General features: G+C 37.2%; 1 protein-coding gene across 1 annotated transcript in view; it reads right to left on the bottom strand.

Annotated features, from left to right (window-relative positions):
• The window catches only part of LOC132908361 (putative mediator of RNA polymerase II transcription subunit 26), a 254038-nt gene that overhangs the window by 9533 nt on the left and 217844 nt on the right, over positions 1–26661 (bottom strand). The window contains exons 5-6 of the mRNA XM_060962327.1: positions 17791–18758; positions 15565–17173 (exon numbers count right to left, since the gene is read on the bottom strand). Coding sequence (XP_060818310.1) covers positions 15565–17173; positions 17791–18758 — 2577 coding nt within the window. The remainder of the gene's footprint in view (positions 1–15564; positions 17174–17790; positions 18759–26661) is intronic.

Raw genomic sequence — 26661 nt, 5'->3', positions numbered from 1 at the left:
GATTCAAAAACTTCCTACTCAGACTTATTACTTTATAATATTTTTCAATAATTTCGGTTAAACTACAACTTCGAAACATATTTTTAATACTTAAAATTGAATCATTTGCTATAAACGACCGCCTGGAATCTTCATTTCCACAATTTTATTTTAATAAATAAAGACGGGACAAATGAAATTCTGCTGTACTATTCGCTCGCGTGTACGCTTTCGTGCGCATTTTCTTCGGGAAATTCTCCTCTTGACGCCTGTACACTTATTTTCTCGTTTCCTCCGCAGACTGTTTTAATATCCGTCTCAGACAGAGATACGTCTCAATCAATTTCTTCGCGGTGGTTCTCCATCCAGGCGAGCCCCGTCCCTTGGGAAATGCGAAGAGAGTCGCGAGTACGTTTCGCGCGAGCTAAGAAGACGCCCTCGGTATGCGAATAACTGTCTCTGCGTTATTTGTATACGCGGATGTGGCACGAGCTGACGATATGGAACAAGCGACTTTGGAAACTTGTTATCGCGGGGATGAAGTTGTCGAGTTTCACGCGGGAACGGCAGATACCGGTAACTTTTTCCATGAACACTTCCTGGGTATTTCCATCTCTGGGTATGAGGAACCGTGGGGAACTACTTTGTTTTAATAACCAAGAATGGTACTGTATAACAAGTAGGAAGATATATAGGATATTTTTGGAACAATTTTATAATTTATATTTTTGTAATTTGTTGAAGCAACAAATTATAATACATTATTTGTATACGTTACGATTTTGAAGAAGTAAATATATAAGATACCATTTCATCCTAAACTATAACAAATATTCTATTGTTAAATCATATCTTACTATCAATTCGTCTTCTATAAAACATAATTAAACAAATTTTAACAAACATTCCTAAAACTGTTCTAATTATACTTGAAACTGATAAAGCTTAACCTATGATCTTATCAGAGACGCTAATAAACTATTATAGCAATTGCAAAGGACCAATTATAAAAAGAAGATAACTCCAATTACAAAACACTCAGAACCGTTCTTTTCATATTCCACTCCACTCCACGTAACAGTCTATCAATAAAATGTCCAAAATAAAGAAACCAGAATATTCTCGTTGTATCGCCTGGAAGTAGCAAGAGTTTCCTACAACGAAGACATCGTCTGAGAGAGTTGTACTAAAAAAGGAAGAGACCATCAGTGGTAGAAACTTAGGGAAAGTCAGACGTTGAAGTCTCGAGGGAAATTCCTCGTCACAGAGGAATCACCGGAAATCTCGCCGTGTCCTATTCGGATAGTATATATCACCAGCGGCCGGAAGTGAAGGAAACTTTTAATTCCCCGTGAAAATCAGGACGCAGAGCTAACGTGTCACGCGGAAAATCGAGGCTTCTCATCGTGGCGATTGTGAACAATCAAATATACTCACATGGACGATTCGTATTTATTGTCGAGAAGACGAGGGTGGAATTCCTCGTGTAGATTTACGAGAACGAAGAATTTGTCACGGCGGTGCGTCACACGACCGCCTGGAAGGATCGCGGGCGATTCCACCGAGTCTCGGTGCGCCATTAAAACAGAAGTGTGTCTGAATGTCGTCGCGCGACGTGGAAAAAAGGGGAAGGTCCTTTGCCGTAGAAGTGAGAAATTGTTACAATTTCATCAGCCACGATGGAACGGAAAGATGCTTTTACTGCAGGAAGTGGAAGAAGATGTAAATGGTGCGTTAAAACTTTGTTGCGTTTATACTGTTTGGATTATGGATAAATGGACTTTAAGTATTACGTGTAAACTATATTGGAATATTAGCAAATTATTTTTCTTTTTTATAATTCGAGTGTTATTTGTATAACGTCACTTGAGGACTGTAATTTTATGGTGAATATGTGAACTTTTTTCCAAGCACAATGCAGCACCATGGAATGTACTGAAACCATTACGATAACCATTATGATAATATCAGAATTTTGCTTGAAAGAATTATTATACACATCTATTATTACGTGGAAGATGATTAATGAAATTTAGCATTTCAAGTTTTCTAGGAATATTCTAGTAAATAATTTAACACTGACATTTGATCGTTCGACTAAAATGGTATTTTTACCTTAGTGTCATGTAAACGTCAAATAAAAATACGTTCGCTCATCAAACGAAAGAGAAGAATGGAAAGTTTCGCAAAGTCGTGCTTCGTGAAAATATTTCATGAGTCAGTCGCGCTCTAGAAAAGTCTCCCCCAATGGAAGAAATCGAAGATTCAAGCAGATGTTGGAAAGCTTCACGCAAGACTTGTGATCGAAAATTGCGCTTCACGGTACGGTGAGAATGTTCACCCTAAAAGCAGAGACACGAGAAACTTGTTACATCGTTAAATGGAAGAAATTTGTTTTCCTCTTGTCTCTTCGAAAATCACTTTAAATCTGTTATTTAAAAAGTGATGAAATTTTTATGCAATTGTAGTATAAAGACTAATTCCTCATTTGGTTTAATATTAAACAGATAATAAAATAAATATTTAACCTAAGAGTTTTGTTATATTTCTTCGGTTATGGGTAGTATATGTTGCTTTAACCACTATTCGATTTTATAAAGTCCCATGGCAATGCTTGAGCGTACGTATACCAACAGCCATGTACCCTGGGGTAAGTCCTCTGCTAACAGAATGCACGATACTATTATTTGCTTCAGTCATTAAGCGGTTCTTAGATGCTTCAACTTCGTATAAAGGAGTAGCATAACGTTCAACGTTTTATGGTTAGAAAATTCTCGTCGATGAAATTTTCGAAATATCATTCGTTCGTTTATAGCGGTAAAATTCCGTTTGTAAATATATCTTGCTATTACATGAACATCCTCAACTAGTGAAATATATCAAATGAGGAAAGAAATTTAATAAAAAGATCAACTCTCTATTAAGAATGAAGTTGAAAAACACATAAAATTGTTACCACGAAGTTCGATATACGATGAATTGCAACGTCCTAAAAGTGTTACAGAGAATAAAAGAGCTATGAACCAAGCAGAGACCACATAAATGGATATTGTGACAGAAGTTCAGGAAGCAAGAACGCTGAAACATCGTTCGGTTGCCAAATGCGAATCGCTGCGATCCAAGTCTGAAAGAAATTCTCTAAAAAAAAAAAAAAAAACAAGACGTAAAAACTTACATAGTTATTTATCATCCTACAGTATCATCAATCTTTTTATTTTTCAATCTCGCTCTGAAATTCATACAATCGCAATTTTACTGTCACTTTGATCAATAATCTCCGTACATATCCCTGGAAACATGACGAGTCACTGTGAGATCGCAAGTTCGGCCACGTTTCGCGGCTCTTAAGATTCGGAATCTTTTCAACGGTACGCCGGTTTCTCCCCCAATGATAGGAAAGCTCGCGATGTGTCGAAACGTCCGAACAACAGATGCGGGATACTAACGCGGGGATAGACCTTAAGATCTTCGCCAACAGATGTTGCAGTTACACAACCCCTCCTTCTACGATCTCCCCAGCCAGGCTAGCTGCCCTTATCGATGCGGTAACAAACACTTCGAACCTGCTTCGAATGCTTGATACGGCTCGATCCTCATGAAATATGAACTACCGTACGCACATACGACGTTCTTGTCGATGTATCGTGCAATTTGCTCGAGGATCACCGGTTCACTCGTGTTGTAACGCGTATCGATACGCACGATCAACGTCAATTACTTGGTAAATAGTAGTTTATTACTTCCTTTTCTGTGGACGCGTAGGTCTATTAGGCTTAGGTCTAGAAACGTTACTATGATAGTCATAGTTTAGAAAATTTCATTTCAGAATTATAGTGAATATAATTCTAAAATTAATTTACTATTTTAAGTAGTTAGTTATTTTCAATTTTTTGGAATATAAAATATGGAATTTTACGTATACATATTTAAGAAAACAGCAGAATTTTCTAACTTCTTAGTGATTCAATGTTTCAAGCCTAAATACTACAGGATAAACTGAACGTCGATTAACTTCGTTCAGCTCTATCGTTGCATTCTCTTCCTTTACTCTACCATTTCAATTTTATCTCCTACTTTTCACAAAGTACCTAAACATTCCACCGCTAAGCGTCGATTTGGGTCAAAAGTTCGCTGATAAACCCAACCGTTTCACCACTCACTACCCGCCTCGCCGCTTCGTTTTCCCAACTTGTTAACATTTCCATCTCGACTTGTTCAAAAATCTGTCTTTTGATTCTGTTAGAAATCTGATGCTCTGAAAGCGGTCAAATCACTGCCTGGTTCTCGCAGCGTGTCATAACTATTTATAATGAAGCTGCAGATCGCAGCAGGCTGTATAGACATAGCTCTAAATTAATGGCGTATCTTCGCGATGTAGTTTCTCGCCAAACTCGAAAAACACCCTTGCGAATTAATTGCACGAGCAAGGTACCAACGACGAACTGTGATTAAAAAAAAAAAAATGAAAGAAATAATACAAAAGAAAATGAACGAGAGGGAGGAAGATGACACGTAAGTCCGATTATCCACCAGGCGTTCATAAAATTTTTGCTCCTGCAGATAATTTAAAAAATATTTATTCGAACACATGGAAGCTTTTAAATAAATAAAAAAAGAAAAAATGTAACTTGAATCGACAAATGATTTTTGAGATATAAAGTTTTAAGAAGGAATAGAATAAAATAAGGAAGAATATTAATAACAAATTATAGCATGCACTTATAATTACCCAGTAAGTTTATTAAAGCATATTAATTATCCTACCATGTAGCAGTAGTTTCACAAAAATTGGTACTACAAAAATGAAATGTATAGAACACAGTAAAAAAAACCCAGCCTCGTACGTACTATTTTCCATAGATCAATGAATCAACCAATAATCACTAACACATTGCAAACATTGATTTCACAAAGATACTCGGCAAATATTCACAACCAGTGACAAATTTTCAAACAATTATCAAATGATTATTAAAAATCCACGTTCCGGTACTTGGCTTGGAGATTTGGTAAAAATGCAAACGTAAAAGAGCGGTGGTAAAAGGAAAACTAAATTACAGGCAGACAAATTAACACGGAAAAAGCATTAACTGAGTCGAATGTAAGGATCTATGCCACTTAGAGATTTCGTCGACCGTGACAATTAGCGAGCAATGTTAAACCGCTGGTTAAAATCCAGTCGTCGTCGAACGTTTAGGAATTAGAGCCCGAGGCGGACATTCGTGCTGTGTTGGCCTGTTACCAAACGTTTTCACGACAGTCGAATATACGTACGAGTATGGAAGTACGGCGTGCAATTGGCGTCGAGCGAGGTAAACTGTACGTGACTGGTTTCCCTGACCAGACAGACGAAAATTGTATTTTTCTACCAGCGGGAATATGTCACCGGGAACGGAATGTAGTTAGAGAGATCCGGTGAAATTTGGTTCGACGAATTTCATTCGAGCCCGCGACACCGTTACTTGGTAAACTCTCCCCGCGCGAAAATATCGCCGACTCAACGCGTTTTTCGTTGTTTCGTCGCAATTTAACGCCGCTGTCATTCCAACTGCTCGAATCACCCCGGAATAAAATTGCCGTACCGTAAACAATTGTAAACGGTTGACAATGGGGTGTGACATGTTTGCATGCGGATGAAATAACGAAAATTCCTGGCAACGGGATGGTCGCTGTGATTTTCAAGCCGAATTTGTAAACATCCGATGATTCAGCGCGATCGGGATAAAGTTAATCCCAATGTTTATTGAAAAATTCATTGGCATATTCAAATACGATTAAATCTCAACAACTAAGGGATATTTTGAAACGATTTGTCAATTATTTTTATTTCTTATTTATTTATTTGGTGTAGAGTATTTAGGACCATTGGGAATTATTTGAAATTTATTCAAATTTGTTGAAGTGGTCACCACTTCTAAGAAAACTCTACATCTGGTCTTTTAGTTTCCTCAAGCACTGAAGCCATCGACAGCGTACAGACAAAAGACTGAGACGAAGGCAGACCATAAACAGTACACAGGCGACGGTGGCTTCAGGGCTTCCAGTCATAGGGTAACACTGCTAGCGTGCGGATTGGGACCAGCTCAAATTATATTCCTACTTGTATTTACACTTCTGTATTAAAATATATTTTCCACCTTACAATTTATCCACGCGTTCCTTTGTTCCTTTCACATACATCTAATAACCTTAACAAAATTTTAATTGGAACTTAAGCTGTTCAATTCGCTAGTCGTTAATGTTGGAAGTGAAGTCACATTCTGCGATTTCTATATCGCATAATCATTTGTATAATTATTTATCAAGTAGCCGACATTTGTAAAATCGTTCGAGACATTTTGGACGATTACCAAAATGTGACTGTTTGATAAAGGAATTGCCAGAAAACATCAGTAAACTATACGAACCGAATTCGATTGGACGTAAAATGCATTTCTTCGATAACATCGTAAAATAGCAATAGGTATTTGGATACACTCGTTACTATGCGTTTCATTGCCTAGAAAACTATAAGCGCCAGTTCCATTTACATATAGAATCATATTTAAAATATCGGTTCTCTTCGTTGCTTGCCAAAACTTGAAACGCTAATACAGTTCAAAAAAAGGTTGGAAAGGTAAATTCGACAGTGAATAAATCAGTGAAAAATACTGGATCGTTAAGAAAAAGCCAAACGAAAACAACGACACGGTATTCCAAAACCTACGTTCGTTTCAATAAAAATCGATATGTTTGTTTTTAATGCGCCGTTGGCGTTCGTGCCAAATGAATTTCAGGTTCTGATACCTTTTTTATCTTAACTGTTTTCAGAAAAAGTTATTTGATAACAGATGTAATTACATTGTCTTCGTGATGACCTTGTGAACGTGCATGTGATCAGTTGCACGGAATAAAAGCGAAAAGTAAAACAAATGTTTCATCTGCGTCATTTGGACAACAAAGCGATTGTCTTTACACAGAATCGATTTGAAAACGGATACAGGAGGACCATGTTTCGTGGAAAATGTAAAAAAGTTGCTTTCAATCCTGGTTTCCGTGGACCTGGAAGTCGATCCCTTTGAAAGTCTTTCAAATTAGATCCGTGTTTGTTCTCAAACTGGAACGCGTGGAAAATAGAACGTAAAGAAACAGTGTCCGCGCGAGAAAGTGTAATTACTTTGCTCGCCTGCATATACCGCATAAAGCCACATGATGTGGCGTTAATTACGAATTTAATATCAGAAAGCGAAATGACAAGAGAAACTATTACGGGCATTGTGGTTTTACAAATAAACGAAATGAATGGCAAACAAAAGAATCGAAAGAAAGAGAACAGAACTAGAAACGCAAAAAAGAAAACGAAAAAAAATTGAAGCTCGAATGAGTAAAATGAGTACTAAATTAATACTAAACGAGATCTTATAAACATTGTTAATATCTTCATTTCCTTTCATAGCCTCTTATGATTCTCAAATTTTTACATTTCAATCTCGCCGTTGTCTCTAGAAATAAAAAGACTTGAACATCTTCTCTAAAATATTTAAACTTGAATTTGAAATAAAAAATTATGCATACTAATAAAAATTCTTTCTTTTTTCCCAAACCTGAAAGCGTCTTTTAACGCTAAAAGAATACCATTGAATCGGAAATGGCCAAAAGAACGCAACATGGTTAGTTTCGTTATCACAACTAAAATCTGAATTGACAATGGTACGACTTGTGGAACGTTTTATAGAGAAACAAACTACGAAAGGTGTATGAATGCTACAGTGCTTCTAGTGGAAATAGAAAAGAAATCGATAGCTTCCTTACCTAGCGATTCTTAGGGGTGAATGTCACGCAGACACAAAAGAAACGGGGTTGGAAAGCGGGAGTAATTCAAATACGAGTAGCAAAAGTCTTCTTCCCCTTTACTTTAGCTGCTGAATTTTTTCTCGTGTACCTAGCCAAGCGAAAGAAGGGAGATACCGACCACGGTGCTTTTTTCTCTTTCATCCCCACCTTCTTATTCCCTTTTCGCCCTATTAACGACCACCGTCGTTGTAGTTATCCGTTAAATGGTCCAGACGCGAGGATAGATCGACCTTCGCAGAGATTGCGAATATCAATTTTCTCGGCTCATCGATGCTGCAGTCGCGAATTGCACAGTTCCACCTACATCGAGATTTACAATGTCGTAACAGTTATCTACGATCGTAATACTTGCAGAATAACGCGATACCGTAATATAAACTACACTCTTTCGTGCGGAGACGTATTTATAGATTCGATTAACGTCTGGAAGGATGGAAAAGGATCTTATGTTGATAGTAATGTTATAGGAAATTTTTAATGTATGGTGTGGAAAAGACATTCAATTACAATACGAGTGATTAAAATGGGAAATAAATTGTATGAGAGAACATAAACCATTTTAATAGATTAAATTTTGTTAATCAATTCTTTGGAAGATAAGAGGGCTAGTTACTTAAATATCAAGGAAAAGAAACTGACCAAAAGTTGTTTTTTTTTTAAATGCACGAAAAATTATTCTATTGAGCGATACTACGTAACATAATAAATTTATAATTACAGTTCTTCAAAAATTCCCAGACTTCTGCAAGAGTATTGGATAACGCTTATCAAAATGTTATGAAACCATTAATTAATAAGAGATTTGAGGATTTGATTAAAGATGAAGTTATAAATACGGCCCCTACAATGACGATTTAATACCATCGCGCGATAACTGAAAGATTTATCTTCAGCTTTAAATTTCAATTAAGAAAGGTAAAAAATGATATTCAATTTAGAAAAATGTTTAATAATGCAGACGTTTATTTTATAAAAGTTTCATAAATCAAGCGAGGTATGATGAAATTATATCGGATAAGAAAAATGAGCGCAAGCAAGAAAATATCCCTTTCGACAACTTGGCATCCTAATTATTTCGCCCGCTACATAATTCGGATGCTCCATCTATTCAGTTATGCGAAACGGTCGAATTCACGAGGATGTAAGGCTAGATTCCAGATACGGAAACAGATATTAAGTTATGTAAGCTAGCGAGTTTTCCGTTTAATTCAGACCTCGTTTCAACGTTCAAGAGCTGAACTTGACTTTCCGCTTCTTCGACATAATGAGACACTGTGAGCTATATATATAAAGTATACTATCTTTTTATACATTCTATTAAAAAAATCGGTACGTCACTTAATAAATTTAAGTTCTTTATTTGAGAATTCATTAAGCCCAATGAACATTATTTTCCTAATTCGTAAGTTCATGAAACTCAAATTATGACATATTATTTCACTTTAATCTATACGTTTGCAAGATGACAACAAATTTTCTAAGAATTGATCTTAAAGTAACACAATGCAGTAAACTTTAATATATTTCAATTTGTCTTTCACCTATGACAATTATCAAGTACCGAACGTAAATTAAACAAGAAATGTTTCCGTACTTATTACACAAACGAAGCAGCAGAGAAATAAAATAAAGACAATGGAATTATAATTAAGGGAGCAAAATGAAATGTTAATTCAACTTCAGGAATGTATTAAAAATGAACTATTCATCCCCTTTATTTTCATATATTCAAAGTATGGTTCGAATAGGAAACCTGAACTCGCCAAGACAATCGCATAAAATCAATGCCTGACATAGGAAAGAAACGCACATAATAATTAAATATTTACAACACGTAATAGAACCAAAATTATTGAAAAAGCTGTTCAAAATCAAGCGTTCCAAGCACCTTTCGTTACATCGCACTATCACGAATCATCCAAACGAATCATCGAAAAGCGGCAGGTTAAAACGACTGGTAGACGACGCTCGTTCATCCATTGGCAAGCTATTTTTAGCAAGTGAAAAAAGTACATCTTTGACAGGAGTCGCATAACGAAAGGGTCGCCATTGACGTTTACAAAAGTCGACGCGGGGGAAGCAGCACGCTCTCGTCGCAAGTAGGGCGTAATATTTCCGATATTTCCAATATGCTCTTGGTATCGCCGCGATGACAGCACGCCTCCGCACAACGTAAACCTACGACAATACGAAACACACGTGCCGCGCGCGTTTGCGCTTCCGTCCATGCAAAGATGAACACCGCCACGAATACAACACGTGCACAGAGGTACACGAGGACAAAGATATTGCGGTTCGTAGTTCGAGTCCCGGTCTATATTCGCGTCACTGGTCTCACGCGCATTGCGGACACGCGCTGCAACCTCGGACGTTTTGTTCGCAAGCACAATGCGGAACCGTGTTTCTTCCGGGTTAGTCGCCCGTCGCCGCGGATGAAACGCCAAAGGAGAAAGCGAAAGGGAACAAAACGACCGGTGAATCGAAAACCGTCCTTTCGGAAAATACCCGCGTTAATACCCTCCAGGGATAAACCCTTTTCGACGGTTTAATAGACCATGCAACGATCATGTTTTTTAATTTCACTCTGCAATTAACATTCGCTGCTATCGATGCATACGTCGATTCAATGAAATTGTGTAACAGCGAGAAACACTACCGAAAAACGTCATATTTACCAGCAGTAAATGCATCAAGCAGCTTGTATCGAATTCCCTTTGGTTGGATGGACAAGAAAATAATAAAATTACGTCTTTCCATTTTCTGTCATGAACGGCGCTGATGCATTTTGACACTTCATTTTGCATAATTGGTAATTATCGTTGCGCTCTTTATGCGCCTCAATGCTAATGTTTCTACTGTTTATTGTGCGAATATATGTAGTAGGTGTGTAAATTTTGGTAAAATTTAGAGGAATATGTTCTCATCGGAATCGTATAACTACGTATTTGAAATTATATAGTAAAATGGTATTATCTATACGAATCAAGTAATCATTAATTAAATTAATTAAATTGATCTGGTTAAACTGAGATTTAAAATATAACGAATATATCTATCTAAAATATTTTCCATTTCTCAGTTTCCATGCTCGTTAAATGAAAAACGCGCTGGAACGTAGTATCTGTAGCAGAAAATACGTATAATCCTTTCCAACTTTATCGAAACGCTCACAAAACCATTCGCACGATCTCGCCTACACAAAAACCATCTCCACGCGAGCTGTTCGTTACTGTGCATCGTTTAAAAGGTTCCGTGCTGGACCGATTTTTGGTTACTTTTCGTTCAGGCCGATTAGTTTTTTATTTTTGTTTCTAACAGTTTTGTATATAACTTAAAATTTTTTTAATAGTGCAAACAATATAATTCTCAAGAAAAGGATGTATTGTTCAAGATATATTAGACATCAAACTACTAAATTTCATTTTTAAGCAATTATACACACTCTACGAAACGTGTTAACGCGTTGCTGCCTTTCAATTACCTCATAGAAATGACGTGATAATTCCGCGATGGTTATTGGCGTCGGCGGAAAAGCGACGCCGTTGATCGAAGGCCAATTAAAGCGACGCTGCGCTGTTAAAGCGAATCTAACATATCGGCAACGGTGAAAAACAAAAGAAGACAAAATTGGAATTACATTCCACGATATTAATTTTTCTCTCGTCACTGTGATCCTGTTCGTTAATTTTTTAAGAAATTGCTATTTCTTGCGCGATCGACGATTCATCGGAAGGAGATTAATAAAATCAGTAGAGAAATAGAAGGATGAAAAATAAATACACCGATCGATCATCCGTGCTTAAAGTTGCCCTGCCGGGCACGATAAGTAATTGTCGGCACTTCGAAAAAAGCGCGGAGATTTTCGGGAATCTGTTCTCGATCGCGTGCGGAAACACTTCCCCTTTCCCTCTTCAAAATGTAATTTACGGCTACGAGCCGACCGACATCCATCAAACCGGGAAAAAAATAGCTTCTCGATCCCAACGCAGCTGACTCCGATCATAAAAATCGAGAATTCGAGGATCGGTATACAACCGAGCCACAATATCCTCGGACGTAGCAATACATAAAATGATTGAATAAATTCAGTCACGCTTGGGGGTTGTTGTTGATGTTACGAAATGTTACAGTTATGTGTTTTTGATGGTAAAAATGATAAAGATAGATTTCACAAAAACGTCAAATTCTATTGACGTTCGTAGAAGCTTATGTTTGTTCATGTCTCTGAAAATGTATATTTCGCTGAAGCTTATGAAAGTTTTGTTTAAACTTAAGTTATACTCCAATAATGCTTGTAATATAACATTTAAATATGTTGCAGAACTCTTAAGGTACATTTTTTAAGAGATAAGAATACTTAATCAATAGAATTTAAAAAAAAAGAAATAAATATGAGGATTTTGTTGCATACTATTTCTATCTATTCTAGAATTATCTTTTTGGGATACAAGTAACTGAATTTACTGGACTAATTTTAAAATCTATTTAAACTTTAGCTCACTGGATCTGCAACTTACAAAGCAACAATTTGCTTACGTTCTTTCGGTTACTTCACCCTACATAATCACATAAATTTTGCATTATTCTTGTCTCCTTTGCAATCATTTCATTCTACAATAAAACTTCCAAACAAACACCAAAACACATTAAAATGGAGGAAATTCATCATCGTCACAATTTTCCTCTTTTTTACTCTCACTATTCTCCCAACCATTAATTTTCCAGCAGTCAATACTTTCAAAAGAATCGATTTAGCGAGCTCTCGTCCATTTATGGACACTCGTTCACCGTTAAAAATAATCCTTTCACATTTTTACATTCCCTCTCGTCCCTTCGTGAATCACAGCACCCTAGGATACACCGATGCAATACAAGTATAGCGCTATTTACCACCCTACGATCGCTATGTAGCGCAGATTTTGCCTGCAGGCAACGCGACGCCAACTCGAAGCTTTCGTGTTATAGCTTTCGCAATTTCGAAGCTGGGAGAATAGCTGCCAGATGAAACTCCCATCAGAACGTAACTTAGGGAGCTCATGAGTACGACATTGGTTGGAAAACAGGGGGCCAGAAGCTTAATCAGCTGACTAATTCCGAACGCCCACTGATATAGCCCGCAAATCACGATCAAATTCAAGTATTAAGGCCGATCGGTGATCGATGACGCATAAATCTACGATCTGGCAAATCCCTGGCTCTGCCAGTTTTTTTTCCATCGGTGTCGTTATAAGAGCATTAAGATATCGAATGATTAGGCTTCTGGGTCGCGCATGTCAGTCCTGTGATTGGTTGATAGTTTCTGTCTAGTTTCTATAGTGTTTCTAACGTAATACAAATTGTTAAACATTTATTTCTACTTCGAGTAAACAAAATTGTACTTTTTTAATATTTTTGAGAGACACATGTAATTTGTTTTTGTAATTCGCACAAAAATTATTTTCATTTGTTGTAATTAATTCGTACATACCTCTGTTCAAATCAGTTTCAATTTTCTTAATTGAATATTCCTTATGCTCTGCCTGATTGTTTCCGAAATATGACAATAATAAATTAACTCGGTAATTCTTAGCTTTTAATTATTTCAAAGCTTCTGGAATTTTTTCCTATCTGAATTTTAGCAAAAAGTTTCCTTTTCTTCTCCATTACCCTTTCAAGTTTCGATATTTGTTTGTTTCTTTTTTATGAAGTTTAGAAAATTCTTTATGAAATTTCTTGTTACCGAAGATGCTAATCAATGAACAAGATTCAGGTACAAATCAGTATAATAGATTCACGTACACCGTGTTATGTATGCGTCGCCTAGTGTTTCAGTAATCTATGTTTATACAGCAACGACCAGTGCATAACTGATTCGTCGTGACTAAGCAAATCAAGTTAAGCCTAGCCAGATTTACCTCTCTGTGACAAGTAGTCTGTACAATTTCACAATCCACCAAAGAGAAACTTGAGTCCTTCGCGGGAGAAACCGGGAACCTTGTATCGTTGCACGACTTTACGGATAACGTAAAGTTTTCGAGAGAAATACGCGCGAGACGACGTTAATTAAAGCTTTCGAACTTTCCTCACGCGCAGAAGAACGCTCCTTAAAGCAATGCTCTGGTTATAGGAGTAGGTTAACACGAGCGGCAAAATTCAACAAAAGGTTCAAGGATTAGAATTTCAATGAACCTGTATTTTCTCTATTGTTTTCTAGCTTCGGTATTTTAATCCTTATTTCAATGCAATCGAGTGGTGGAAAACACAGTTGGAAATATATTATACAGTATAATGTGATATGTGACACTTACACTGAAATTGGAAATTGAAAACCAGGTCAAAATACAATATATATAGAAGAAGGTATTCCTGTACTAGTTTTTCTTTTTAAGAAAATTGACTTTAAGTGTTTGGTGAATGTGCACTTAACTGGGTTTCAGTTTAACAGATTTTAATTGTAAGTTAGTGTTTCTAACGTACATTTGCATTTATTGTATCGAATAATGCAAAACGCCCAATGAAGCGAAATAATTACGAAGGATAAATTTTATTACTTTGGGAATTGCTGAAAATATTTCTTTTGCGTAGTTTGCGCTTAATTTATCAAACTGAGTTTACTATAAAATAATAAAATATATATATTATGTATGAATATTCTGTTTCATAGTTTCTCAATACGATAAACATCACTATAATTATAAATATTAATTTACAGCGATATCTCAAGCTAGTTAGACACTGTAAGTAGAATATAGACGTATATATCAGACAAACGTTCAATATCAATTTTCTCGGAAACGAAGCTTCACGTGGAAAAATTGTATTCTATGTTTTTGACATAATTTCATGTAGTGTCACCCACTTGATGCTTATACTACTATTCGCAGGATACCCTATACATGTATTAAGGAATATGTGTTGGTAACGTTAAATATTTAGTCTCTGAGAGGGATGCAGGCGCTAAGTGAAGCTTAACGATATTAGCCGCTGTCTGGAAGGTTCATAACGATCAGCATCAAATTACGGTGTCCCCTAGCGTTGATAAGTACTTAGTTTACCTCGAGATGCCGAAAGTACGGTTTTTATCGTTTTAATGGCTAGGCGCTCGATTAAAGAAGGGAGAATCCATTTACAACATTGCGCACTGAACTTTCAGGCGTTCATTTTCTTGATAATTATTTTAACGTCAAAGTCATTTTTACAAGAAAGCGGTGATAAAAATTTATTAGACACGTCTTTAAATTCAGCAATTTACTTTATCTACGGATCTCTCGAGTATCGCGAATACTAGCCTGTACAAGTATTGAGGAATCAAATTCGAAGTGTAACTACATAGTAAAACTATAACACAATAAATTACGTGAGTTCCATGTAGAATTCAGAAAATTACTATAAAATTAAATTATTCACGATTATTTCTAACAGATTTTTATTGATACTTTGGACAAATTAGAAACTCTTTGATAAATAAGAAAATAGATTTTTAATCGGTATTCTCTAAGATATAATATAGTATATCAACTCTAAGAAGAAGTTACAACTACGATCAACTTACGCGACAAAGCCAAATAAGACAACGTATGTTATTCAATAATAATTCCTCGACTTTAGATACAATTACCAACCATGTAAAAAAGCTCCTATCCGATACCTTATTTCCCAGTACCATAATCTCATTTCCATTCGACATTCAAAAACTCAGCCCGTATCAAAGAGCTTCACCTACCAAACTCTATAAACCTGTACAACCGAATAAGACCAGGGGTATAAACTTACCAAACAACACAGACGGCTCGACGTCGCGCATAGAAAGACTGGAAGAGGCCTGTGATCCGCTGGATTCCGTGCTCTGCATGCATCTTAGTCTTCTTCTCAGTTTTGGCATGTCAAACGGCAAGTCTCTCAAATCCACGCTGGTCGCGCTGCCAGACGTGGTGGCGTCCTGTTGCATAAGCAATCGCCTCCTTCGTAGTTTCGGCATGTCGAAAGGCAGATCGGATAGCTCAGGCTCGTTGTCCACGAGATTGATGTTATCCAGTTGCGGTTTCAACAAGTGGAACCCGAATGGTTTGCACTTGATCCCGGCTCGCGACTCGATCGAGATGCCACTGTCCGATCCTTGGATCTCCGCATCGCCCGACGACGAGGATTGCAGGGCCAAGTTAATCAGATTCTTGTTTTGCGGTGTGCGTCTCTTCTTGAAAGACGTGTCCATCGGTGAGGTCACGGAGTTTGTATTTGTATTCCCTGTGTTTGTGTTCGTGTTATTCGATGCGGTTACGTTATTCTCCGTGGTCACGTTCTCTTCAGGCGAGGCTTTCTGGGAGTTGTTGTTACGGTTGTTGTCGGAAGTCTCGGAGGCAGGTTCTTGGGACGATTTGTCAGAGATAGGAGACAGTATGTGTAGTTTGTTCGCGTGGTGGGTTAAAAAACCGGTCATAGAAGGTTGCTGATGATGATGGTAGCAATTGGTGCTGCCACTGTCGGAGCTGTGAGAGCTTAGACTGGTACTATGACGACTCTCGGAACTACTAGTGGATCTGTTACCCTCGCTAGTGCTACTTCGAAGCGATTCCATGCTACCTCCACTGCTACTGGTAGCCATACTCTCTGTGCTCGAGTATCCCGCCCTGCGTCTACTGGACCGTAATTTGAATTCCAACAAGCCGACATCCCTACGAGGCCGTAATAGATCACTCTCGGCCTCGTGAGGCCTACCTTTGAACTCCATGATCGGCTTGCTCTCGCGAATCAAACTGCGTGGTCGTTGCCTCTCCTCTCGCGGCCTCCCCTTGAACTCTAGTATCAGTTCCTGGTCGAAACGTCGTCCCTGAGACGATTCTACGTTGTCTTGAGCAAAACTTTTCGGTCTACTTTTGATCTCGAGAATACTACCCTCGCTACTTTGAGGCGAATCTTTCGCTCTCAATAGAGACTTTACGGGCAATCTTAGATCCTTGAGACGTGGATGGTCAGGTTGACAGGGCAGGTTTGGTGTGCTGCGTATGTTTAACAACAAGTGATCACGGTTCCCATGAAATTTGGCAGGCAACGGTGCCGTGGATGGAGGTGACGGAGTATAACCTCGGGCCGGTAGTCTCGGTGAACCGGTTTTCTCGTCGCTTGAATTGATCTGGAGGGATTCGATGTCTTGGGACAGAGTAGAAATATTGTCTGATTGTTGCTGCTGCTGTTGCTGTTGCTGCTGCTGCTGCTGAAGACGGCTCGGAATCGGTTTTGGGCGGAGAAGTACAACTTTGCGTCGATCTTTGCTACTGTGGGACTGACCAGCGTATGGGACTTGCTGTTGTTGCTGTTGTTGTTGCTTCGACGTGTCTGTCGATGAGCTCGTTCTGCTTACTGGTATCGCGCTGCTGCTTCTGATCTGCATTATCAAACAATAATCAATAATTATCATAAGTATATTCATCGTGAAAGTGAATGAATAGGAACTGATCGGGGAATTAATATTTCATTGTGAGTCTCTCAAGTATATCAGAAGTTAGTTTATACAATGCGAAGGTATAACTACGTTCTCGTATAATGAGAGAATTATACGGTTCGGCCGCAATTAAAGTTCAATTAGTGCTAGATAGGGGAAGATTCATAGTTCGTGTTCCGAAATCCCGTAACATTTTGAGATATATTAGACTTTAATTGCTTTTCATTAAAGACCAGCGGCCCCGTGTTTCCCTAATATCAGAGAACAGGCAAACTCGGGAAATAAATCGCAAAAATAAATCGCAGATGTTCCCGTAAAAATGATAATCCTGGAATCTTTTCCGTAAAACGATGAAACAAGGCATCTATATCGTAAAGAAACGGGGAAATCCGTGAAGAAATATGGACATACTATATTATATTATATTATTTACTATGACAAATAGAAGAAATATTTATCGAATATGTAAATAAAGAAATAAATTTCATAAAGTACCCCAACATCGTAAGAAAAATAAAACATAATCGTAGATGATAAAAGATAAGAACATTGATACGTACCTGTGAATGCAACACAGGATGATTGGTAACCCGATCGAGGTCATCGAGGTCATCGTCAGAGCGATTGACCTTGCAATCAAAGGCCGTCTCGTAGAGGTGACGTTGCCTAGCCATCTCTTCCTCGTCTTCCTCCACCTCCACGTCCTCCTCCTCCTCTTCCTCACCCTCGTCCTCTCCCTCCACGTCGTCCTCGTCCTCGACGAGTATCGGTTGCGGGTCTATCCTCCGTGTACGACGTAGCTTGCGCACTTGGTGCCGCGTTAGCTGCGGCTGCCGTTGATCTAGCTCATCCTCCTCTTCTTCAGCTGATGCGACGCAAGTACAAACCGTGGTTGGTAGGTCGTGGCTTAACAATCTATGAGGAGGCATGAGGGTGTGATCCCACTCGGTGATGATGCACGACGAGAGGATCTCGTTTCTGGCTGGGACAGCATGCTCGCTCCCCGACGTGGGGCTCACTAGATCCTGACTTTGATAATGTTGTTGTGGCTGTAATGGATGTTGCTGCTGTAGCTGCTGTTGTTGATAATGTTGCTGCTGTGGTTGCTGCTGCTGCTGCTGTTGTTGTTGTTGCTGAGATGAATAGGAACCCCCATCACCCGCCACCGAGTTTCTCTTCGGTATACCGGGTGTTCGTGAACGTTCACCCGGTACGTCGAGACTAACGCTTTTTCTGTACCTGTTCGGCTGTGACTTGCTTATTTGATCCGGTACCTTGAACAAATCGCCGTAGTAATAGGGTGATGGATGGCGGACCGGCTGATTAGATTCGGTGGGTGATTGATCCGTGAGATGCACCAGGGCTACGCAGTCCACCACAGCCCCGTCGACCGAGCTTAACTCTTTTTCTCTGTCTACTGACAGAGCACGAGTCGAGGAAGACGCGTACAGACTGTTCTTGCGCTTTCTGATATCCACTCGGCGACCATCTTCATCATCCTCGCAGGAAGAACCTGAGGCAGATGGATCTGGAACGAATACCACATAGAATCTTCATGAGCATCGTCAACTGTACGTGATACATAAAGGCGAATATAGTCTTTATATTTACATATGTATCTTCGTATAAGCTTCAGAGTCCTATTAATCTTTCCTTGGCACGACTAGCGTCTCATAAAAAATATTATGGTAGATAGGCATCAAGATAGAGGAGATAGCAAAGTTCGTGGTAGGAATACACAAGAAGGTATACTCCAACGGGTCGTATACCTTTGGTAAAATGAAACCGACGCGAAATTTTCATAATCGTTCTGTTATACGAGCATCGGCTACTCTAAGATGTTGAAGGTAGAGAATAGAGATGCTTATGGGGAGACGAAATTGCCGTGAAATGGCAGGCTGGTCTTCTTAAAAATCACTTGTTCGCCCCGCAAGATATTACCGTAATGGTTTCTGGCCGGCTGATACGGGGTTCTACCTTCTTTCTATCCTCTTTTTTCGTACACTTTCACTTGTTTCAACGTCGTTCCGGGATCGTCTCATACCACGAGTTTACGATCGTGTCACGAGCATCCTTAGGTAAACGGAAATCGGCTCGGCGGATCGCAGGAGGTGGAAAATTACATGGACACCCGGTACATTAGCCAAGCAACGTGCACACGCAGTATAGACGAAAGGACTGGAGATAATGGGAGCATTATGCTCGGCCGGAGGGCTTTACCGAAATCCTTCCTTGCTCCTCCTTGGCTAGGGTGGTAAGTGCAAGAGGCACACCATAAACCACACCAAAAGCTGTTTCTGACAGGAACCGCCTTCCCAAATTTCGCGAGGAAGTTTCCCGATGGAAGCAAAAAATTATTATCAGGATCTCTGTCTGATCTCTGGTGCCACTGTCTTGTTAAACTGCTCAGGAGCTTTAATAGGACGTGAATATTTCGTGAGGCGAAATTAAGAAAATTGGAGAATACCGTGGAAATTCGATCAACTATCTTTTGTTTTGTACTTTTACTTGGTAAGAGATAGAAGTGTAATACGTATGGTATTATACGTATTTTATTCTACTGGGATAAAATGGATGATACATAATTCAATAAAATAATATAAAAGAAAAATTGTGCATCTATTATTTCCTTATAAAACGAAAGAAACTTTTGGAACAACAATTACGTTTCTGTAAATATTCTTATAAGATTAAAGAGTATTGTAAATACCGAATTAAACATATTCTCACCGCATATGACAAAAGTAGGACGATAAAATAATGTTTTCACAGACATTCCTTCTTGTCAGCAATACCAAGAATATGAATTAACATATTGTACCGTATTTGATGTAATAGTGTTTAATTTATAACTTCAATATAGAAAATATGAGGGAAATGTCTGATTAATAACATGTTATATCTACTTGTACTGACGATTACAAATAATGAAATTGATGATAGGATTCTAATGATATTTTTCCCAGTAATAAGACTATAAATAACGTGTGTGTGTGTGTGTGTGTGTGTGTGTGTGTGTATATATATGTATGTATAATAATATTCAATTTATAACTTTGATATAGACAGTAGGAAAATGTCTGATTAATAACGCATATCACTACTGAGAAATCATAATAGAATAATACCTTCAAAGATATTTTTTCAAATACTACTTATACCGCAATTCGCATCTTCTTAAAGTAAAAATGTCCGACTAACGACATGTTATATCACTGGCGAAGTCTAATATCTAGAAGCAAGACAATAGTATTGAAATATATGAGTAATGAATAGTAATGAAATGTATCCATAATATCTTCCATTGTTAATTTTTTTTGTTCTAAATCAAATTCTAAACAGAAGAAACTTTATACAAACGTACTCTGAAACGATCACGGTGATTTACGTATGATTCATGACTCCAATAAAAAAGAAACGAGCAAATGTTAATATTCGGGATCCTTTAGAGGAAAAAACGTATGAATTTACGTTGAATACGGCGAATCAACTTATTACCTATTTTCAGGCATTTTCATTATCACGAGGTCCATGGAACTGCGTTCTCTCTATTCGAATATAAAAGGCCGCGCCCAAACGATGAAACGAGAAATGAGAAATTAATTCCTGAACAATGAATCCGGAAAATTATTATATAACACGCGCACACCTTTTCACGAAATTACAGACACGGTCTCGTACAATTCCTTTTCATCTTTCTTTCCGATTGTATAACTTGTCCTACTCTCGCCACAATGAACTTTGAAGCATACAAGAATTCAATCGAACCATTCATTTCGCAGAAAGAACAAAGCATTCCTTTATAGAATTAAATTGAGAAAATTTGAAGTAGAAACTGGGAAAACGAACATATAAAGAAGTAGAAACAAGACTCTATTATATCATTTTCTAATTAACTAATGTACCACTTTCTATTCAAACTATTGAATTTTGTATTATAACACATAGCTATATTTCATTAATACTGAAGCTACAAGAATGACCAATTTGTAATTTTGTATAGAAATTTTTTAAGATTTCAATGATTCTTTGTAAAGTAGTGCGAATAGAGGCTACTCTTTTAAATTAAGGTTTTATGATGCTATAGTAATAAATAGCTTTGGTATTAAATAAAAATATTTTTGATAAAAAATATGATATATAAATATTTAAAATAAAGTACAAATTAAAATATAAAATATTAAATATCAATTATACAATTCAGTCATGTAATTGTGCATATGTATTTATGTAAAATTTAATTCAAAATATTGAAGGATACAAAGTAGTTCGTAAGTGAAAAAATACACCTTGCGACCGTTCGATATATATGACGAATTGATGCATTGTTGAAATGGCGCACGTCCAAAACATCCATCATGTTTCCATGTCAACGACGTTAACGTTGGTGATGCATGCACGATGCACAAAAAAATACGATATCGCTTTTGGATTTTCGCGATGTCATAGGAAACGTTGCTCGTGAACTATTGACATTTAGAAACTTATATAAGAAAAGGATAACCACCAAACTGAAGATTTCTTTGGAAATAAAATAACTTCTGAACTTTCTCCTTCTTATATAAATTATATATGTGTTCATATATATTTCTTTTTCTTTTGTGAAATAAACTGTATCAGAAAAGTAGTTTCTAAGAGAAACTTACAATTATTTCCTTAATTCTTTAAAATATTATACACTTATTGTCAAAAACAGGTATAAACTTTCTTCTTAATATCTCATCAAATAGTCCAGTAACAATTTTACAAGAGATAGCAACACTAACTAACAAGGTTTGCTATGAATCGCACAAAACAAGACTTGAAAGGACAATGGAATTTTTTTAATATCCGTCAAACACGCGTGTCTCCAATGCAAACTAATAAATGCGATGAATATTGAAACAGACGTGAATTCTTCAAAACATTTTACCAGTCGACCAACATTTTTAACGGAGGAACGATACGAACAAAAAACGCAATATCGACGCACTCACTACAGTTAGCACAATATGCTTGAAAAATTATATTGGAGCAATATAATAGCGCTTTATAGGAAGGGGTTAGACGACAGTTGTGAACGAAAATGAAAGGTAGCATGAATATGCATCCGCAGCTGGTTCGTCCGGTCGTTTTACACAAGACACCGGATCAAATCTGGAGAGAAATAAACGTATTAAGGAAACCGCTTGCTCGTGCTGGTTGATTGCTTCCTAAACGAGAAATCGATATCCGTGGGGGCGTATCAAGCTAGAAGAAGGAAATTAAATGCGGACTCGCGATGTTTCCATCAAGGAAACTTCTGCCAACGATTGAGGTACAAATTAAACGCTAATGTAATTGTTTCGCAAGTAACGATTAGGCTTTTATGAAAGCTTTATTCATTAAGAAATGAATGAAGATGAAGTTGCGATGTAATACTGTAATCAGATACTTATTTTGAAGAGGTTAAATTGTATACAGAACAAATCACTTGAGATATTATGAAGGTTAATAGAGCAGGTAAGTAAAAGAACGAGCTCCCGTTACTATACTTATACCACAATCATTATTTCCTTTGATTTTATAAACGTCGATAATTGCAATTAACATTTAGTGAGGAATAATGAGAATCATTGCTATTTACCCGTATAGCAGCCTACGGCGTACGAACCATTGATATAAACTACTTAGTGCTCTGTACGCTTGAATCGTTGATCTGAGCTACTTAATATTAAACCTATTGGATTATACGTCTTAAATTATATTACGAGTCAAAATCAATATAATAGACTCGTTTATAATTAGCTACCTACCTCTGAGAAATTAATAAAACAATTTCATTATTAACAAAAAAAAAAATTTACTAGCTAGGAAATATCAAATGCATGGTTCAATCTTTTTCCTCGACGCCCCTATTAGACTGTATTATTAAAATTTAAATCACGGTCATTTCAACCCATTCACGAAAAACTTGACTAAAAATTGACGCACAAAGTCAACGCTATAAAAATTAAAATCATTTTCTATACAAATGAAACAAATTAAATTTCATAAATATCCATTCCAAAGACACATACTAGGAGATTCGTTTGAAGTCGCTCAAAGCGCGATTAGCTGTGCCGCACGTGTACTATTTTCAATCATCCCCTCCATTGGATCAGCCGGTAAGCCGCCCCGCTTGGTTCGACGAAGGACACGCACACGACACACACAAGCATACACATGCTAGGTTGGCGTAGGGCCAAATTGCACCAATATTGATTACCGATCGATAATCAGATTTGCGAGTTATCCGCACGGTGCAGGAAGGGATGCTGCAGGGGAAAGTACGAGTCGTTGAATGACCGAATGAGTTATGAAGTAAACGAGCTACCATCAAGCTCGTCCAAACGACTCATATACGTATATCGCGCGAATCGGTGGAAACGCGAGGACACTCGACTAGAACCTATAGATAACGCAGTGCGTGAGTCAGTGAGCGGTTGTTTGAGTGCTTAGCGAGTGATGTATCGCGCACGAGAACACCGAGTGCGTAAACACGTGAGAAGCTAAGGTGCTCGTATTACAGGGTGAGTTATTGAATAGAGAGTAGCAAGGGTAAATCGGCGACGTCGATGGATATGTTTGTAGATGGTTAGAATGTTTGATGCTGTTAGATGTATTAGGTTGCTTCATGTGAAATAATTATGATAGCAAATGATATCTCGTATATTGTATATGTTGATGAATAAATTGATGAATAAACACGTAAATAATAATTGATATACTAGCGTGAAATCGTAGAAGCTTAGTAACAAAGAATTGATGAGAGTGAAATCATGCAGCATACTATAAATATATAATTATATTCTATAATATAAGCAACCACTCATAATGAAGTACTGAATTAGTGTTTATTAGAGTATTTTTATAATTGTGTCGTAGTATTTATTCACATAATTGTATTATAATATTTATAGTAGTTATTAGAATGCAACAGATGTTCTTAGACGCGAATCCGTATACATTTCTAAAGATATTCAAACTAGAGCTCGTATTGCAATATTTTCACATATTTATCACCACAGATTTATTAATACTATTTGTAATTATAAATTAAGTAAATCTCTAATTCCTACGCCTTTATTCATAAAAAAACATAAAGTTCCATAAACATATTGTAATTTAACGATTGTAGATTAATTATAACGACACTGTGCTCCGACAATCGAGTTAATCAACTTGGCATAATCTCCGCTATCTACAAGCTTAAACGTAACAAATACTATCAGAAATACAAGCCAGATACCCACACCTCGAGGGAAGGCGTCGTACGCGCGAAACAGTGAATGCACACGGGTACACAGAGTTACGTAATATGGGTGGTAAAGCAGAATTCACGCGAACAAATCGATAACATCGCCGAGAAAGCGTTGGTGAATGAATCAACGCAATAGTTGCGCGCTAGAATGAACTGGATATGAATACACGTCGCCTGCGACGGAGTAAACGTTCGAAGGGGGCCGTGACGTAGAAATAGACTGCACGCGCATACATTTAGGGTTCGCTATGCACTCGAAGGGTGTACAGTCTACCCCTAATGAATCTATTAGTGCCGGCGAGCGACGACCCCTGGCTGGCAATCGCCACAGATAACGCGATGCGCTGTTACGCGTCGCGTGCATGCTATGTTTACACGTACTGTCAGATAAGTCGACGAAATATTCACCGGATTATTCCCCAGAACTGATATTAACCCTTTTGATAACTATAGACGATATTAAGCCTTTTATTATTATAATCGTTCATCACGAAGGGATGTATTGTATAGAACTGTGCAGATTGTTGTATAGAAGATAACGACTAAAGAATAATTCAAGAAGATAATAATTAACAATACTTTAATGTTAAAAAGGTAGTAATGTATATTATTTAGAATTTAGTATATTATAAAAATTTATATCAATTTGTCACAAGAAAAACTTAATATGCTTTCTCGGTAGTTTCACTATTTACATGTATTAGAGAGAACTGGAGGTCAATATTTTTATCATAGATAAAAGAATGTAAATATTTTTGTAGTCTCTATATGTTCTTAATCTAACAGGTATAGTGTTTTTTATATTATAATTGCATACAATCATTTATTGTATTTATTATTAATAAATACGACATTACTATACAATGCATGATTTTATGCAGAGACGATCACGGTGAAAATGTTAAGCGAACAAGGACCAGAGTAAATGGATGGAACACGTAGTTTTAGCGTAGGAGGAGGCTGCAGCTACAACGAATCGATTAAACTCGACGGATAATTATGTTAGAGCTTGCAATTTCTGACGAGCCAGTGTCAAGGTCGTCAGAGATTAATATACTTCGTACTTGTTTCAGGATGGCGTATCGGAATTTGTGCAACGATTGCCCGTTTAGAATTGTGCAATAGGCGATTAAGCTGATTGCTAGTGCAGATTGTGTACTGCACAACTGTTTGTTTTGTACAGCTTAACGAACTTGTACCGGTGAATGTTAATTGCTTAGATAATGATTTGTTAGGATGTAGCATGTCACAGCTAGTACAGAGTGAATTACTTGGTATCTGGTAACCTGTTAAACACTTCCACTGAGTCCTGTGTTTAAGATGCCTGATACAAGAATTATTCGTTTTAAGGGGAAAATATTGTTATAACGTAATTTACTACGATGTTTTTAAAATTATGGCATTTAATTATTACGTTATTACAGTTACAAGTTCGTGAACTTATTAACTGGAATACATGAGTTAATTCATCACTCGGGTTGCCAATTTCGTGGACAATCGTGCCAATTTTCTATTTAGAGTTTCACTACCTTTTGATGTCGCCTTTCTTAGGAATAAATTATATATAAAGATGTTTTCTGGATAAAATTGTTCATTATTTCTCGATTTTGTAAAAATGTAGAGCAATATATAAGACATGTTGCAAAGATATAATTCACTCACGAATACCGCAATGTAAGTATGTTATTCAATATTACTCAAAGATATAATTGTACCTGTCAAAGTACTAGTCTTTTTAAACCAAACATCATCTGCCCTCCATATTCTAGTGTACAAGTATTACAATCTATCGAACACACGAAAATATTATAATATAACTTTCTATAACTATTGTAATATACTCGTATCACGAACATGTTGAGTTAGATTCTTATAAAGGGAAAGATATTTAAACCCGTACCTCACAATGAATACCAAGTAACCCTCTCTGTGTTTAAGCAAAATGTTACTATCTTAAGTTATATAGCAAAAATATACACGCCTATTCCTGTCCTCCGCCAACGGTGTCAATTTAAATTCTTATAAGGGGGAAATGTTTAAGAGCATAGCTTAGAACGTCTGCTATCATCAACACGTTTACGAAGCATTTTTCTGAGAAAATAACGTTTGAACGGGAGGCGTACAGAACGATAATCCCAGAATAAAATGTCCGGGATTTCATCAGTCCTAT

Source organism: Bombus pascuorum, chromosome 1 (genome assembly GCF_905332965.1).
Source record: "Bombus pascuorum chromosome 1, iyBomPasc1.1, whole genome shotgun sequence".
NCBI classification, from domain to species: Eukaryota; Metazoa; Arthropoda; class Insecta; order Hymenoptera; family Apidae; genus Bombus; species Bombus pascuorum.
This window is presented reverse-complemented; position numbering and strand designations above follow the sequence as displayed.